We start from the raw sequence: 17,010 nt of genomic DNA on the forward strand, positions 1-17,010 counted from the left end.
ACATGGTATTGGAATAGACCCGTAGTGGAATCCTAGCTCTAATATTTACCAGCTAGGTGAGCTTCGCTTTCCCCTTGAGCTTTAATTTCCTTCTATGCTAAATGGATGGTTATGAAAATTGAATGAGAATAAATGCATGGGAAGTGCCTGGTACTTAGTAGATGCACAGTAAATGACAGTTTTGGCCACTCAGTCACTGTTTAGCACCCCCTGATTATCAGTTAGAACATCTCCCCCAAATATCATCAGTAAGAGTCTTTTGCAAACTTAGTTGTTACTTGAGTGTTTTTATTTTATGTTAGAATTCTGTTTTTTCTCATTTACATGGATCTCCCTGTCTTCTTACTCTCTTCCCTCTTCTCCTGATTAAGATCCACAACATCAGGGCGCCTGAATGGCTCAGTGGGTTAAGCATCTTCCTTCGGCTTCGGTCATGATCCCAGGGTCCTGGGATCGAGCCCCATGTCAGGCTTCCTGCTCAGCGGGGAGTCTGCTTCCCCTCTCTTTCTGCCCCTCCCCCTGCTTGTACTCTCTCTCTTGCTCTCTCTTTCTCTCAAGTAAATAAATAAAATCTTTAAAAAAGAAAGGGATCCACAACATTTTAGAAGTGGGAAATAGTTTATAATATAGTTACCGTGAATGATCACACTGGAGAGCTGATAGTGTTGTAAAATGACTCCTCCCACCCACAGAGGTAAGTAAAGTTTGTGGAGCATTCTCACGTACCTGGGAGTGAACTAAGTCAGCACTTGCCATGAATTATCTCATTTAATCCTCAGGACAGTTCTCTGAGGTTATACATTACCCTCTGCTGTAGATGAGAAGAGTGAAGCACAGCGAGGTCCAGAAACCTCCCTAGGTCACACTGCATATGGGAACATAATTAATGAGAATCAGAGCAGGGATTCCAGCTGGGGTACTCAGGCCTCAGGGCCTTTCCTCGCCTCTCTGCTTCCCCTCCATCTTCCCCACAGCTCCCTTACGTGAGCTTCTTCCTTATCTTGTTTTGTGCATTTTTTTTAAAGATTTTATTTATTTATTTCACAGCGAGAGAGGGAATACAAGCAGGGGGAATAGGAGAGGGAGAAGCAGGCTTCCTGCTGAGCAGGGAGCCCGATGCGGGGCTAGATCCCAGGACCCTGGGATCATGACCTGAGCTGAAGGCAGACGCTTAATGACTGAGTCACCCAGGCACCCCTGTTTTGTGCATTTTTGCCTCATCACTTCCTCGTCTGCCCTAGCCACTGTCATCTTTCCTCGTTTGCTTCTTTCTTTCTTTCCTCTCTTACGGCGACTGGATTTCTGGTGGTGCCGTGGACACTGGCACCAAAACCTAAACTGTCTCTGATTTCTTTGGTGCATGCTCTGTTGGATCTGTCCACTTGCAAAGAGTTGGGCTCCAAGAGCCAAACCTCTGCTCTGGTTACAGAAAATGTCTTGTTTGCTTTCTCTCTCTCGGCAGATTCTTAGATTATCTCTCCGACCTCTGTGTGTCCATGAACAAATCGATCCCAGTGACCCAGGAACTGATATGTAAAGCTGTGCTGAATCCAACCAATGCCGACATCCTGATTGAGACCAAGTGAGTGGGGGTCTTGGGATTTAAGATACAGGTGAGAAAGGGATTTAGGTAGAGAATGTGTGGCCCAGTGGATGCCTGCACTCCTGACTAATAGAACTTAACCCTTTGATTTCTTCAGACTTGGTCTGAAGTCGGATGGGCTGGCATGGGATCTGTCTGAGGCAAAGGTCCTTGATAGGGAAATGAAGTTTGCTCTGCACTTACTTTGCACACTGGTTGGAAACTGATATATATTCACCAGAGAGCATTTGCACACACTTAGTTTCATTTTAAGAGCTTAAAGTTCTTTAAGTATGATAATCAGTTTTAAAATTTGAAGGTGCTAATTCAATGGTGATAGTAAGACGCTGTAGGGCAGAGCTTTTTAAGTTATCACTGTTCAAAAAGTGTTTAGTGGTGCATAGAAACTTTGGTAATAGTAGTGATTCATTTTTAGCAAAGGAACCGTTTCCTGGTAAGTACAGTGCCAGTAATAGGGCCAATGTTGAAAAAATAAAACAAAACCCCAAACTCAATTAGGCCCTGAGCTAGTGATTTTTTTTGTTTGTTTCAACAAACAAAACTAAGTGACTAATTTGGGGCTTGGACTAATGCAACTTGAGCATTTTGACATTTGGGCCTGAATAATTGTTTGTCATGGGGTACTGTCCTGTGCATTTAGCAGCATCCTGGGCCTCTACCCAGTAGGTGCCCATTATACCCCTCCCACTCCGTTGGGACAAACCGAAATGTGAAAATGTCCACCGACATTGCCAGATGTCTCCTTGAGAGGGGACAGGGCAGATAAAGTCACCCTGCTTGAGAACCACTGGGATAAAGTATATGAAGAAGTTAATGTTTGGCTCTTTGTGATCCTGCCATTGAGGGAAGGAATGGTTTTCATTTTATCTTCATGCTGAAAGTGAAGCTAGATTCCAGCACGAGCAAGTATTTCAACATAATGAGTTTTCCCTCTTCCTCTTACTGTCCAGGTTGGTTCTTTCTCGTTTTGAATTTGAGGGTGTTTCTACTGGAGAGAATGCTCTGGAGGCAGGAGAAGATGAAGAAGAGGTGTGGCTCTTCTGGAGGGACAGCAGCAAGGAGATTCGCAGCAAGAGCGTCAGGGAACTGGCGCAGGATGCTAAAGAAGGACAAAAGGAAGACCGAGATGTTCTCAGCTACTACAGGTGACAGGGAGTCCCGCCGGGCTCAGTTTGGGTGCCCTGAAAAGAATTGAGGGAGAATTTATTGCTTGTTTGTCCGATGGCTCCAAGGAACCACGAGTTGTCACCTGTCTAGCAAATGCTGTGTATTTTAGGAGTTGGGAGTGTAAGGTTTCATTGATACTTATGGGGTTAAGTAAGTATCTAAAATTGATTTTCAGATGTGGCCAGGTCGACAGAAGAGTGTGTGCTTGCATCAGCCCCTAGTTACCGTTTCCCCTTACAGGAAGTTTATGCATATTGTAGTAGTTAGGAGTCAGACTGTATGGTCACACTGCTTGGGTTCAAATCCTGACCTTCTACATATGAGGTTTTTGACTTTGGTCAGGTTACATACCTCTGCACGCCCCAGTTCTTTAATCTGCAAAATAGAGACAACAGTGCCAACCTCCTAGAACTTTTGCAGACAGAGCTAGGAAATGAGTGTGTGTATTCACACATATATGCATATTTATATACATGCACCCATGTTTCTATTTCTATATCTGTCTGTACAAATATATAATGAAATCGTGAGTCCATATCAGTACTTCCATTCCAACACCCATGGGGTTATTGCAGCCTTCACATTTCCATGTGCGTAACTCCGTCCTGCAACAGAGAAACCTGGCTGGCCTTTGCCCTGGTGTATACGTGTTTGCTCACTGTCCACCTCTGCTGGTTACCTCCTTCAGCCCCAAGGTCTCCCTGGTCCCAGTTTTAAAACCTGCTGGCCCTGCCACCTCAGGGAAGGCAATGGAGAAGAAAAGGGGAGGGGGGGAGAGCCAATAAAAACCTTGCAAAGATAAGAGAAGGGGAGATGGCAAAGTGCTCATGGCATTTTTTAATAAGTAAAACTTTGCGGTTACGGCACCCTGTTACCTCCTGCATTCCTTTGTCCTCCCTCCCATTTGTGTCTGTGGTGCGTACCCTTCCACATCTCGGTGTGTTCGAATTTTACTACATTAGTGTGCATTCATAACAAATACAGAGTATTTTCCCTGATACTAGAAATGTATGTAAATGGTGCTGTACTGTTCCATTCTGAAGGCTGCCTGATTGATTCTGTGTTGCTTCTGAAATGTGTTCGTGGTAATGGAGGTAGATTGGCCTAATTTTGACAGCTGAGCAGTAATCCATTTTATGATGCCACGTTTTCATTGCTCTTTGATATTCCATTGTATGCCACAGTTTAGCTTTTCATGTCAGGGAACATCCTTATTCAAAAGTGTGCCTATGAATGAGAGTTTCCATTTCATATCAAGAGTGGAATTGTTGAATTGGCAAGGATACATATTTTTAAACTTTACTCAGCAATCCTGGATTGGATATTTTGGAGCACACTCCCACCAGTTGTAAATGAGAACTTTGTTTCTCCTGGTCTTTGCTAGTTCTGAATATTCTGATGCTTTTTAATCTTTGTTAATTTTATAAGCATGAAATAGAATCATGTTTTAATCTGCATTCACTGGTATCTAGTGAGATTGAGAATATTTTCAACTCGTGGTTATTGATAACATAGGATTTTAGATTCAGAAGCTGATATTTGCCACTTTGGAAGCTAGTGGCTGGCTTATTTCACATGAGAAGTTGTTTAGTCTTTTAATGTTTGATATGTCTTCTCCTGAGGGTGAATGAGAAAGCATGCTTCCCTGGTCCAGTATGGAGGGTGACAAAGATCACATGTAGTTGGATGAGGAAGCATTTGGACGAGTCCCCTACTTTGCACACCATGTTTTTCTTTTTTTTTTTTTAAAGATTTTATTTATTTGACAGAGAGACACAGCGAGAGAGGGAACACAAGCAGAGGGAGTGGGAGAGGGAGAAGCAGGTTTCCTGCTGAGTAGGGAGCCCGATGCAGGGCTCGATCCCAGGACCCTGGGATCATGACCTGAGCCGAAGGCAGATGCTTAATGACTGAGCCACCCAGGCGCCCCAACACACCATGTTTTTCATGTAGAAGTCAAAGTGTAGGCTTATATGAGATAAGATCCTAAGAGTATTATAAAATTTCTGATTAGACTCAACATGGGAGATACCTTTAACATTTCCTACATGGTCTTTATACTGTATAAAAAAACAGCTGAAGAAATAGACAACCATTTTAGATGTAACATTTTCCCCCATTTATTTCATAAAATAAACAAGGGCAAAATGGAATCAAGTAGTCGTGTAATTACTCCCAACTCAACAGGGTGGACACGTATGGCCAGTGGTGTAGCTTGAACTGTTCTTTTATTGGCCTGGTACAGAAGCCATTTAAGCGTGTCAGTCTAAGTTCAGGTGACCAAATGTCACTCCTATGAAAGTTGGGTCTATCTGGGCTGTCCTGCTGTGTTTCCATTCATCCTCAATGAATTCTGATTTCTTCCTATAACTTTACCTTTCTCCAGGTATCAGTTGAACCTTTTTGCTAGGATGTGTCTAGACCGCCAGTACCTGGCCATCAATGAAATATCAGGCCAGCTGGATGTCGATCTCATTCTCCGCTGCATGTCTGATGAGAACCTGCCCTATGACCTAAGGGCGTCCTTCTGCCGTCTTATGCTTCATATGCACGTGGACCGAGATCCCCAGGAACAAGTCACTCCCGTGAAATACGCCCGCCTGTGGTCTGAGATTCCCTCAGAGATCGCCATTGATGAGTGAGCCTGGCTCCTTCTCCCTGCCAAGACCTCATGTTGTTTTAACACCTCATAGTGTTTGATGTCATGGTAGACAAACCACTTATGGTCAGGTTAGGTCTAGTTAAATCATAGAAGCAAGGTGAAGTCTTTTTTTTTTTTTTCATTAAGCTTAAAAAGTGTGTGGCAAATACTACCTTTTTTTTGGAAGAATGCAAAAGATGGCATGATTATATTTTTTATATCTTGTGCCTTTTTTTAATTCAACAAATATGTGTCTCTACTTTGTGTCAGCCCTAAGTAAGGTATCGTGAACCAACCAGAACACTATCTCTACACTAGTGGGGAAAAGAGATACAAACAAGATAAATGATTCCATATCTTGGTGATAGGTGCTAAGGAGGAAAAAATAAAGTGAGGACAGAAGGTGGGATAGGAGGTGTTGGGGAGGGATTCTTGGCTTTGCGGCCGGAGCAGCTGGGGAAGGCCTAAGTGCAAAGATCTTGGAATTTGATTTCCTTTTCTTTCTCCTTTTCTTTTAGCTATGATAGTAGTGGAACTTCCAAAGATGAGATTAAGGAGAGGTTTGCACAGACCATGGAATTTGTGGAGGAGTATTTAAGAGATGTGGTTTGTCAGAGGTTTCCTTTCTCTGATAAGGAGAAAAATAAGCTTACCTTTGAGGTAATTCATGATGAAATGATCTTTTATCTGCTTTTCATTGGTCGTTCTTCTATCGGGTAAATAGATAATATTTTAGCATGTGGTGATTTCTATCATGAGACTCTAGTTTTGTAATAAAAAGGAATTCAGCTCAATTTTGTTCCAGAATAAAATAGGACTGTTACCAGTCACTTGGCTTAATGGTAGTTAAGCCCTTAGAAGTACCACCCAGGGTGAATTGTATCATGTAAAACGATAGAATATTAGGTATATTCTGTACATTATCTTAAAAATGGCAGGAAAGAAACAGACTGTGTTTGGGATCTGTCGCAGATTAATCATTTGAGGTACATAAATCCTTGTTACCTTTGAGTTAAAATGTTTCTCTTTGAGACCACCTTTCCTTGTGAGGAGTTCTATTTCTGAGAATTGCAATATTGTTACCTGTGTTCTCTTTGCCTATAACGTGGCTGGCCCTGTAATACCTTTGGGAAGCTGCACAGACATATGATTAGGTCAGTTGTTGATTGGCTAGTTATTGAAATAGGTCAGTAGCTTTGCAGTTTTTTGTTTCTTATTTTTTTCTCCTATGAAACAAAATGAAATTTGATCAGAGATGGCAAGCAAAGTATATGCCTTCTCTTATCATAATGAGGGTCAGAATTAGTCATTTATCAGCTAGTCAACATCAAACTGAAGGGTACAGTTTATGAAATACCATCTCTCTCTCTCTCTTTTGTTTTAATGTAACAGGTTGTAAATTTAGCTAGGAATCTCATATACTTCGGTTTCTACAACTTCTCTGACCTTCTTCGATTAACCAAAATCCTCCTGGCCATACTGGACTGCGTGCACGTGACAACCATCTTCCCCATTAGCAAGATGGCAAAAGGAGAAGAGAATAAAGGTAAGAATGTTGCAGCAAAGTAGAGGAGTGGAATTTGCTGGCACCCACATGCTTGGGACACATCCTCCCAGGCTCTCCCCTTACTACTCTTGTCATGTGTTTCCTTGTGAGGTCCTGTCCTCTCTTTGTCCTTTTCTTCTGAGCTTTTCATTATGGATATTTCCTTTTTTTATTTTTAAATTTTATTTATTTATTTGAGATAATGAGAGCAGAGAGAGAGCACACAGAAGCCAGTGGGGGGGGGGGGTGCGGCGCGGCAAGTAGCAAGCAGGAGAGAAGCAGACTCCCTGCTGAGCAAGGAACCCCATGTGGGGCTTGATCCCAGGATTATGACCTGAGCCGAAGGTAGATGCTTAACCGACTGAGCCACCCAGGCGCCCCCATTATGGACATTTTCAAACAAAAAGCAAAGCTGAAAGAATAGCACAGCAGACACCTATAGATCCACAACTTTGGGTCCTTGATTATTCACGTTTTGCTCGATTTCCTTTAGATTTATATATGAGTCTATGTGTCTATTTTGCCAAACCATTTGAAAGTTATCTAACGAATTGAATGCTTATCTCTGAAGAACACATGTCCTACCCTCATATTCGATGTGTTGTGAGGCATTTAATGATGATATTAGCATATGATGAAATAAAATCCAAACTTGTATTTCCAGTCTGTGAATAGGAAAATTTCCCTTTGTATGTGTATTTTTTTCCTCTGTTTTAGGGTCAGAGTGGGCACGTACTAGGTACTCATGTCTGGATAATTGTTGAACTTGTCTCTACAGCTGGAAGAGAAAGAGTACATCTCCTTACCTCCTCTATCTGTCAGGTCTTGTGCTGTTATTTCACATATTTTTCACCATCTCATCCTCTGATTGAGCTCTTTTATTCTGATTTTAGAGATGGAGAAGCTGAGCCTCAGAGGTAATCCAGTGTACTCAAAGTCAGTGTTAGTAGCAGCACTCAATTTGTGCCTTGTTAACTCCTGTACCCCTAATCTTGTGCATAGCAACAAGCATGTGAAATTTGGCAGGTGAATTAATGCACAAAAATGCCCCTTTGGGGATTTCAAAGCCCATGTATTTTCCGCTACTCCTGAATCCCCAAATTTTTGATGGGTATTAACCTTTTCTGGTTCCTAGGGTCCTGAGAATGTGTCGGAACAGGGACTTGTTAAATAATATGCTCGAGCCTGTGCCCCCTGCCAGGCACCTGAAAGCAGTCTCCCGAAATGTTGTCATGACTGAGGTCTGTCCTGGCCCTTCCTAGGCAGTAATGTAATGCGGTCCATCCACGGGGTTGGAGAGCTGATGACCCAGGTGGTGCTCCGGGGAGGAGGCTTTTTACCCATGACTCCCATGGCTGCCGCCCCTGAAGGCAACGTGAAGCAGGCAGAGCCAGAGAAGGAGGACATCATGGTCATGGACACCAAGTTGAAGATCATCGAAATACTCCAGGTAACCATCAATCAGAGGCGGAGAGGAGTGTGCTCACAGGGCTACCATCTGGTTTGTGTCCCTGCTTTTATAAAGCCCTAGACCTTCTGGGGAGAGAATGGAGATAAATTCTTAGCTCATTGTTAAGTGCCATTTATGAACCAGCTGTATTCATCCTTCTACTATCATCTCATACCCCTCCCCGATGTGCCTTTGTCCCTCCAGCCATGACAGAATTTCCTGTAGTTACCTTAGCTTTTCATAATCCTTGCCCTCTATGTCTTCACCCAAGCTAATTCACTTAGTTAGGCTTCTACATGAAGCTGGATTCCTTGCTTATCGTTCATAACTAGTTTAAGGCTCCATTAACTTGGCAACACCTGCCTCCCTCCCTCCCTTCCTTTTTCATTCATTTATTCAACAAATATTTATTGAAACTGATTCTGTGTCAAGTACTTTTAAGCATCGGAGATCCAGCACTGAACAGCATAGATTAAATTCCTGATTCTAAAGAGCCTGCATTTTGGTAGGAGTCATAGGCATATTAAACAGGTATACTGTGTCAGATAGTGGTAAGTGCTAAAGATGCTAAAATCTAAAGGAGGGTCAGGATGGTTTGGAGGCCACCAGGGGGTGGGGATCAGGGATACTGTTTTTGATGGGGTTTCAGACAGGGCTTCTCTAGTAAGGCGACGTGATCAGAGACCCAAATGAAGTGAGGAAGCTAGCATGTGGATATCTAGGAAAAGTCTCTGAGGCAGAGGGAACAGCAGTGAGAAGACCCTGAAGTTTTGGAATAGGTTGGGTTCAAGAGGGAACAGGAGAAGATGAATCAGGGAGTAAGTGCAAACAACTCTTTTGAGTGGATTTGCTATAAAATGCACAGAGAAATGGAGAGGTGCCTGAAGGGTGATCGTTGGTCACAGGAAGTTTTTGTTGTAGTATTTTTTTTAAGTTGGGAGTTTATAGCAAGTTTGTATGCGGAATGGAATAGTCAGCTAGAGAGGGACAAGTTGTTGACATAGGAGAGAGAAGATAATTGTAGGATTGAAGACCTTGCATGGGCAAAAGGAGGTATGGGAGCCAGTCTGCTGGAGAGAGGGATTGGTCTTAGGTATGAGAACCCTCCTGTGTTTTCCCCTTTCTGCTCGTGTAGGTCATTTTTATTCATCAACAAAATCCTTTGCTCCTTAATGAAAAGAACACTGTTACCACTTTTCTCTTTTATCCCATGCTGCCTAATGCCAACCCCAGAACATGTAGTAGGTGATTATCAGTGTTTATAGATTTAAGAATTTGTATTTTGAATCTGAAATCACATTTTATCAATAGTTAGAAAGCATTCATGAGAGTCCTCAAATAGTTAAGGCCATAGAGAATGACTCAGAAGAAATCTCATTGAATTTTTGCCTGACCAAAAGTTGAGAAGGACTTCTTAGGCTGTGGCTTATGCGTCCCAAGTACATTAGTGTCATGACTGTGTATCAGCAGTGATGCAGCATAAACCTTGATCACACCTTCAGGTCCTCTCGCTGTCCTTATCTTAGAACAATTGGTCTATGGAGTCATTGTTTCAGCAAATACTTACGAGCCCCCACCATATGCAAGGCACTTTGCTGGGCACTAGGAGGAATGCACAGATGATTTGGACAGAGACTATATCCACAAGAGACTTACAGTCTAATAGGAAAATAAGGAAATGAAACTCTGAGAAAAGTGTTCTCCTGGGAGTGGGTCATGTGATCCATTTAGTAAGCACCAGAGAAGGTTTTTACAGAGGAGGTAAGATTTCATCTGCACTTTTAAGCATGGACAGGATTTATAGTATAGAAACAAGGGGACATTCTCAAGTCCCCTTGAACTTGGAGCAGATTGAATGAGGGCATGACATCACACGGGACCATAGCACCTCCCCCTCTAAGTTCCCCTTAGAGACGTAGAGTGGGTGGAACGGAGGTTGTCAGAAATGAGGTTGGAAGGGAGGACCAGGCCAGGTTCTAGAGAGTTCTGGGTGCCTCAAGTGTTAGGACTTTATTCTCTAGTGAGCCTTTGAGGATTTTTATACAGGGGACTAATGTAAGAATAAACACCTTTGGGAGGTGGATCTGGTGATGGCAAGGCAGGAGATAAGGAGGATGTGAGCAGGGGTAAGTGATAGTCGGGAGAAATCCAGGAGAAGTGGTGGAAGTGGGACCACCAGTAGGACTTCGTCTCTGATTAGATTTGAGACTCTGGGAAGACCCCAAATGGGATGTCCAGTAGTCAGTAGGAAACAATGACCAAGAGCTCAGAAGGCAAGCCAAGGTAGTGTCTCAGTCTGGGAGAGGTGACTGCCCTGGGACTGGGTAAGGTCACCAAGAGGGCAAGGCAGAGACGAGGAGAGAATGGAAGGGAGAATGTTACTAAGGTCCTCAAATAATGGGATTGTGGTTGTTTTTTTTTTTTTTTTTTTTTTGGCTCTAGCAACAATCAGGGAAAAGGTAACGTTGCTACAGAGTAGAGGGCAAAAGAATCTAGGAAGTGAATGAAGAGGGAACCCAAGTGTTGGTATATAAATCAAAGGAAACCATCTCAAATGAAAAATAGGGACCAAGCTAATTTCTAGTAGGAAAAACATATTTTTCTCTGTTAATTCTTTTAAATTAAAGCAGCCAATTTCACCCTTCTCAAGGCCCAGAATTGGCATTTACTACTTGCTGAAGTAATGTGTTATAGAGGATGGAGGAGGGAGTGAGTGATTTATTGTTCCAATTATTAAATTGTCTGGATGTTGAAGTTTGCACTAGAAGCTAAGGTGCTGTGGACAGGCTTGATATACCCCATGGAAGTCTGTTGTTAAAGTAATTGTTGAATTCTAAGCCAAATATTTGGCTCACTTAGTGCTTAAGGTAATTGATGCAACAGATACCAGGCCCAGCCAGAGTGCAGTGGCTTGGCAAAGTGTTACAGGTGGTATGCTAATGTAACCAATCTGTTTCCATTTCCACTTGAATCTTTAGTTTATTTTGAATGTGAGGTTGGATTATAGGATCTCCTGCCTCCTGTGTATATTTAAGCGAGAGTTTGATGAAAGCAATTCCCAGACTTCAGAAACATCCTCCGGAAATAGCAGCCAAGAGGGGCCAAGTAATGTACCAGGTTAGTGATTCCGCAATGGGATTTCAGCCATAGAATGGGGTGTGGGTCTAATAAAAGCTGGGGATTCCAACAGTACATTCTACAGAAAGGGTAAAATATGAATATTTTGAAGATTATTGTAATTGAGAACAAAATCCTGGGAGTTATCCTTTTTGAACAAAAGAATAATTGAAAGAGTTTTGATCTCTTCTGGGTTAGGTCTTGTTTCCTTCCATCTTGGAGTGCCTTAGTCATAAGACAGGTGAGGGTTGTAGTGTTGTGGTTACATGAAATGCCAAAAAAACAAACAAAACCCTCTAAGAAAATGTATTGTCCACCAGCAGCTTTTACTCATGATGGAAGTTTTTCCCTGCCCAAGAAATAGTGATGAAGTGTACAGGGAAAGGTGGTGGTGATAGACATAATTCCACCTATCAAGGCCTGAGCTTCCTTGGCATGAGGTCATCACTCTGCTCTACTAAGGGGTTCGTGAGTCAGTAGAAAACTGGCAGAAATGTGAAACAGTGCACACCAGAGCCACTGGGCAGTGTGATCTGGGTTGACCTGGCTCCACAGTTTTACAAGATAAGATTCTAGAAGACTTGAAGTTAATGTATGGGCGGGGCAAGGCTGTTTTTGGGAAAGTTCACCAACAGCCCGTTTTTTTAGACCTTTCTACATCTGAAGCTATGTTCTCTAACTTTTCAGGTACTCTTGACTTTGAACACATTGAAGAGCAAGCAGAAGGCATCTTTGGAGGAAGGAAAGTATATTTTCAGTGTTCGGTTTTGTAGGTGGTTCTAAGATTGGGAAGCCTCCTTTTGTGTAGCTCTAAAAGGCTTTCCCTTCATTTTTCTAGGAAACAATTAGTCTTTGGGTTTAGGTTATTTTATGGCTCTCTTTGTAACCCTTAGTGCTTAGGTCAGAATGATATTAGTTGGCAGTGTGTGTGTGTGTTTATGTATTTCCTGCCTGGGATAGAAGGAATGTAAGTAGGTTTCCCCAAATACACATATTAAAAGATTTTTTTTTTAATGGTGCAAAATAGGGTTGAAAGAAAGAGGGGATTGAAAACAAAGTGAGGTTAGCAAGATCATGTGTTTCTGCTGCTGGTGGACTGCCATTTTTGTCCCTGAGCTCTTTTGAGACCATGCAACAATAGAAACACACATTGTCCCTAACATTAGACAAATGTATGATCCTCTTTTTAAAAGATTAGATTACTCAATGTTGACTTAAAACATTATTATGAGACTCAAATACCTACAAGACTCGAATAGCCACAAGCTCATATAAATACCCTATGCACATAGTCCTTTTTTTTTTTAAAGATTTTATTTATTTATTTGAGAGAGAGAATGAGAGACAGAGAGCATGAGAAGGAGGAAGGTCAGAGGGAGAAGCAGACTCCCTGCTGAGCAGGGAGCCCGATGCGGGACTCGATCCAGGGACTCCAGGATCATGACCTGAGCCGAAGGCAGTCGCTTAACCAACTGAGCCACCCAGGCGCCCCACATAGTCCTTTTTTTAAAGATTTTATTTATTTGAGAGAGAGAGCATGAGCCAGGGGGAGGGGCAGAGGGAGAGGGAGAAGCAGACCCCCCACTGAGCAGGGAGCCTGACGCAGAGCTCAATGCCAGGACCCTGGGATCTGACCTGAGCCGAAGGCAGACGCTTAACCAACTGAGCCACCCAGGCGTCCACCGCATAGTTCTTTTCATACGCATACTTGGTTCAGTTATTTATTGCTGTGTAACAAACTACTCCAGATACTTAGTGGATTAAAAAATAATCCTTTTATTGCCTCTCAGAATTAAGTGGGTTGACTGGGGCTAAGCTGGATGGCTCATCTGCTGATCATTGTTCAGTCTCTTGGGGCTGGTGATTGGGCCTGGTACATCCAAGGTTTTATACTCACATTTCTGGCTCCTTGGTAGGAATATCTGCAAGGCTGGGACCTCTCTTTCTCCCTCCCTCCCTCTCTCTCTACACGTAACTATCTTAGGCTTCTTTTTAGCATGGTGACTGGCTCTAAGTGCAAAGATCCTGACAGGATAGGCCAACAATGTACAACACTAATCGAGCCTCTTCTTGTATCATGTTGTTAATATACTGTTGATCAAAGAAAATCACATGGCTGAGCCCAGTGTCAGTGTGGGAGGGGCCTACATAAGGATGTCTATACCAGGAAAGTCTCTTTTGTTGCGGGGGCCACCAGTGTTAGCAGTCTAACAGTAAAACCTGTGAAATTTGAATTAGCAGTATTATTTACTATGATGAAAGATGTTTTTCTGAAACACAAAGTATGTTGAGTTCAACATGATGACACTCCCATGTGCTCTCGTGGTATCTCAACTCTCCCATCATTTTCTAGTATTGAACAGCAGTGACACTGTCTTCACATCTTTTTGGAGCACATAGCATGAATGGAGTATTTTCCTGTGAAATCCTCTCTGTGCTTTTCTTGCTAACCTGCAAACATGAAGGTCTCGCCATTTGGCATTCATTTGATTGTAAACACAATCTAGCCACTGACACAACAATGGAGTGGCAGTGCTCAGTTATGCAGTGATCTGCTCTCTGATCAAGGACATGCTTACTAATTTTTTAATTATATAAATGACACACAGTTATAATAGATACTGCGATAACCCCTGGCAGCTTGCTAATGAACCTCAGTTTGAAGCACACTGCGTGGTCATGGTTTGTGGCAACACGCCTCAAAGTGGGGTCTGCAGACTGCTTGCTACCGGTTTGTGACATGAGAAGTACAGAGCATGGGAGTAATCACTGGGCCACTTTTATGGCACCTTGACACTGCCACATCCACGTGCGTGGTCAGGGGACCTGGTATAGACTAAGTCATCAGTTAGCTGTAAAGTGGAAGTATACGCAACAGGTCCTTTACCACAGGTACTTTGCTAGGCCCTGAGTTACAGCACCTTACATAAAACAATAAACTCCTAATTGAGGAGAAACACAACTGTGTGCAGTTCTCCACCGATAGATGAGACCCAGCAGAATACTCAAATCGAGGAGTCAGTCAGGAATCTGGATAAAAAAAGCCAGGTCCTGTCACTGTGGGAAGGTAGGGACATTGGTTTAAAATTGGACAGTGGTGAGATCTTCATTGTGCCCTCACCTTACAATAGAGTTGAAGTTAAAACAAGATTGTGTTGTTTCAGGAGCTTATTAATACTCAAGTCCCCCAAGGTTGACTACGGGGTTAGAACTGACTGGTGGGTGTGTCTGGGTCCGAGTGCATGCGAGAAGGGCGTCTGTGGCTCATCTGGCCTTTCCCCTACCATGCACTCCTTTAGTGAGGAGAACACCCCCCTGGACTTGGACGACCACGGCGGCAGAACCTTCCTCCGAGTCTTGCTGCATTTGACGATGCACGACTACCCGCCCCTGGTGTCGGGGGCCCTGCAACTTCTCTTCCGGCACTTCAGTCAGAGGCAGGAGGTCCTGCAGGCCTTCAAACAGGTAGCTGGGGTTGCCATTCGTGTGTGTGTGTGTGTGTGTTGGTGTTGGTGTTGTCAACTTTCCAAGAGGTGGTTGTGCGCCCCTGACACATTACATTTGTTCAGGTCCAGCTGCTTGTTACCAGCCAAGATGTCGACAACTACAAACAGATCAAACAAGACTTGGATCAGCTGAGATCCATTGTGGAAAAGTCGGAGCTCTGGGTGTACAAAGGGCAGGGCCCTGACGAGGTCATGGATGGTGCCTCTGGTGAAAATGAACATAAGAAAACAGAGGTGGGTGAAACGCAGGTCACACCTCCAGAGCAGATGGATGGGCTCCTTAAACAAGGGAATATCCTCTCTGGTTTTAGGTAAAAGTGCAGATTGTAGGATTGTAGGATGAGCTTTATTCTCCAGGGATCTGCTTGTTAAGTAGCCGAAGTAACAGCCATTCTCCTAGGAAATAAACTGCAAAATGGAAGTTTAGCTACTTTTCCATGTTACCTTGGACCATGGGGAATAGACTTTGTTGTTGAGTGGATGAGCACCAGATTTCCCCTGCAGACCCACCCAGGAAAGAACCTGTTCTCAGTAGGCTGACCCCCCATCGTCTCCCACCTCAGTGAAATCATGTCAATCAGAATGAGTTGGGCTGAAACCCAGCATGACTGTAGGAAAACTGCCAAACTCTCATGGTTTCCTAAATGCTGATGCCAACCTGAACAAACAGACTATTGCCCGAGGGCCGAACAAACCACACTTACATTTATTTTTGGTCCCTAGGAGGGGAATAACAAGTCACAAAAGCACGAGAGCACCAGCAGCTACAACTACAGGGTGGTAAAAGAGGTAAGTGGACTTCCTGCCTTCTTTCCTTCTTTATTAATTCTCCTAGGACCTATGGTTTGTGAAAGTCAAGTTGAAAGTGCAAACACTTCAGCTTTTTTCTTCATGTAAAGTTTCACAGGGAGAAAGAAGCTTGCAGAGGTTACATACTTGGGTTTTACGGTCAGATCTTGGTTCAAAGCATCTTGTGCCACTTTTTTGTGTGTGTCCTCAATTTTCTCACTTTTTATAGGTGCAGTTAGCACCTGTATTTCTGAAGGTTTATAATTGACCAAAGGATTAATTGATACAATTGTCAAGGCTCTATCTCAGTGGCTGGCACATAGTCCACCAGGGAGGGCTCTGGGTCTTTAGAATTCTTTGCATAAGGTAGTTCAGAGTTGGGAGGTTGGGAGCTTTGTGGGTTTTTTTTACCCCAGAGCAAACTCTTCCCAAGTCCCTGGCAATGATGCTGAGTCTCACCATTTTAGGAGATCTTTCTGAAACTGTCCCACTTTTGGTTGAAGCCATAATCCACTGCGTAACGTACACTGGAAAGACATGTTCTTAGCCATGTGGAGGTTCGGTTTGACGCGATTAACAGGGATACTACATATTAGAGCACCATCTCCCTCGTTTTGGGTGTTTTAATATGCTTTGATCACTTCCGCCTCCCTACCCACGACTGGTGCCTACGGTTTTTTTTCTCAGTCATGCTCCCTAGTTTTCAGAGGTCTATTTCTTTCATTTTTTTTTTTTCAAAAAAATTTCATCTGGCTTTATTGAGGTATACTTGACCAAAAAAGTACTGTCACCTCCTTGAAGCATGACACGCAGTAATTTGATAGACATACTCTCTGAGATGACTGCCACAATCAGGTTAACGAACACCTCCATCACCTCGCAGAGCAAGCTCTTCGAGGGGGGTGAGAACACTTAGGATTTACTTCAGCAAATTTCACCTGTACGTACACCTTCACTGACTGTTGTTGCCATGCGGTACATTGGAGCTCAGAACTGCGAGGTTGGTCAGAGGTACAACCATTGGGTGTTTCTCTCGGACAGATTCTGATTCGCCTCAGCAAACTCTGTGTTCAGGAGAGCGCGTCTGTGAGGAAGAGCCGGAAGCAGCAGCAGCGCTTGCTCCGGAACATGAGCGCGCACGCCGTGGTGCTGGAGCTGCTGCAGATCCCCTATGAGAAGGTGAGCGAGTCC

General features: G+C 43.4%; 1 protein-coding gene across 4 annotated transcripts in view; it reads left to right on the forward strand.

The window, feature by feature from the left end:
* Window positions 1–17,010, forward strand: part of ITPR1 (inositol 1,4,5-trisphosphate receptor type 1) — a 326,205-nt gene that overhangs the window by 159,473 nt on the left and 149,722 nt on the right. For all 4 annotated transcript variants that reach the window (XM_081821132.1, XM_081821136.1, XM_081821141.1 and 1 more), the window contains 12 exons: window positions 1,463–1,582; window positions 2,554–2,748; window positions 5,157–5,408; window positions 5,930–6,071; window positions 6,804–6,957; window positions 8,220–8,407; window positions 11,386–11,524; window positions 12,212–12,270; window positions 14,828–14,989; window positions 15,094–15,264; window positions 15,754–15,819; window positions 16,861–16,998. In XM_081821132.1, the coding sequence (XP_081677258.1) occupies window positions 1,463–1,582; window positions 2,554–2,748; window positions 5,157–5,408; window positions 5,930–6,071; window positions 6,804–6,957; window positions 8,220–8,407; window positions 11,386–11,524; window positions 12,212–12,270; window positions 14,828–14,989; window positions 15,094–15,264; window positions 15,754–15,819; window positions 16,861–16,998 (1,786 nt within the window). The remainder of the gene's footprint in view (window positions 1–1,462; window positions 1,583–2,553; window positions 2,749–5,156; window positions 5,409–5,929; window positions 6,072–6,803; window positions 6,958–8,219; window positions 8,408–11,385; window positions 11,525–12,211; window positions 12,271–14,827; window positions 14,990–15,093; window positions 15,265–15,753; window positions 15,820–16,860; window positions 16,999–17,010) is intronic.

The sequence above is a fragment of the Leptonychotes weddellii genome, chromosome 1 (assembly GCF_054177405.1).
Source record: "Leptonychotes weddellii isolate Sample4059 chromosome 1, ASM5417740v2, whole genome shotgun sequence".
In the NCBI taxonomy this organism is placed as follows: Eukaryota; Metazoa; Chordata; class Mammalia; order Carnivora; family Phocidae; genus Leptonychotes; species Leptonychotes weddellii.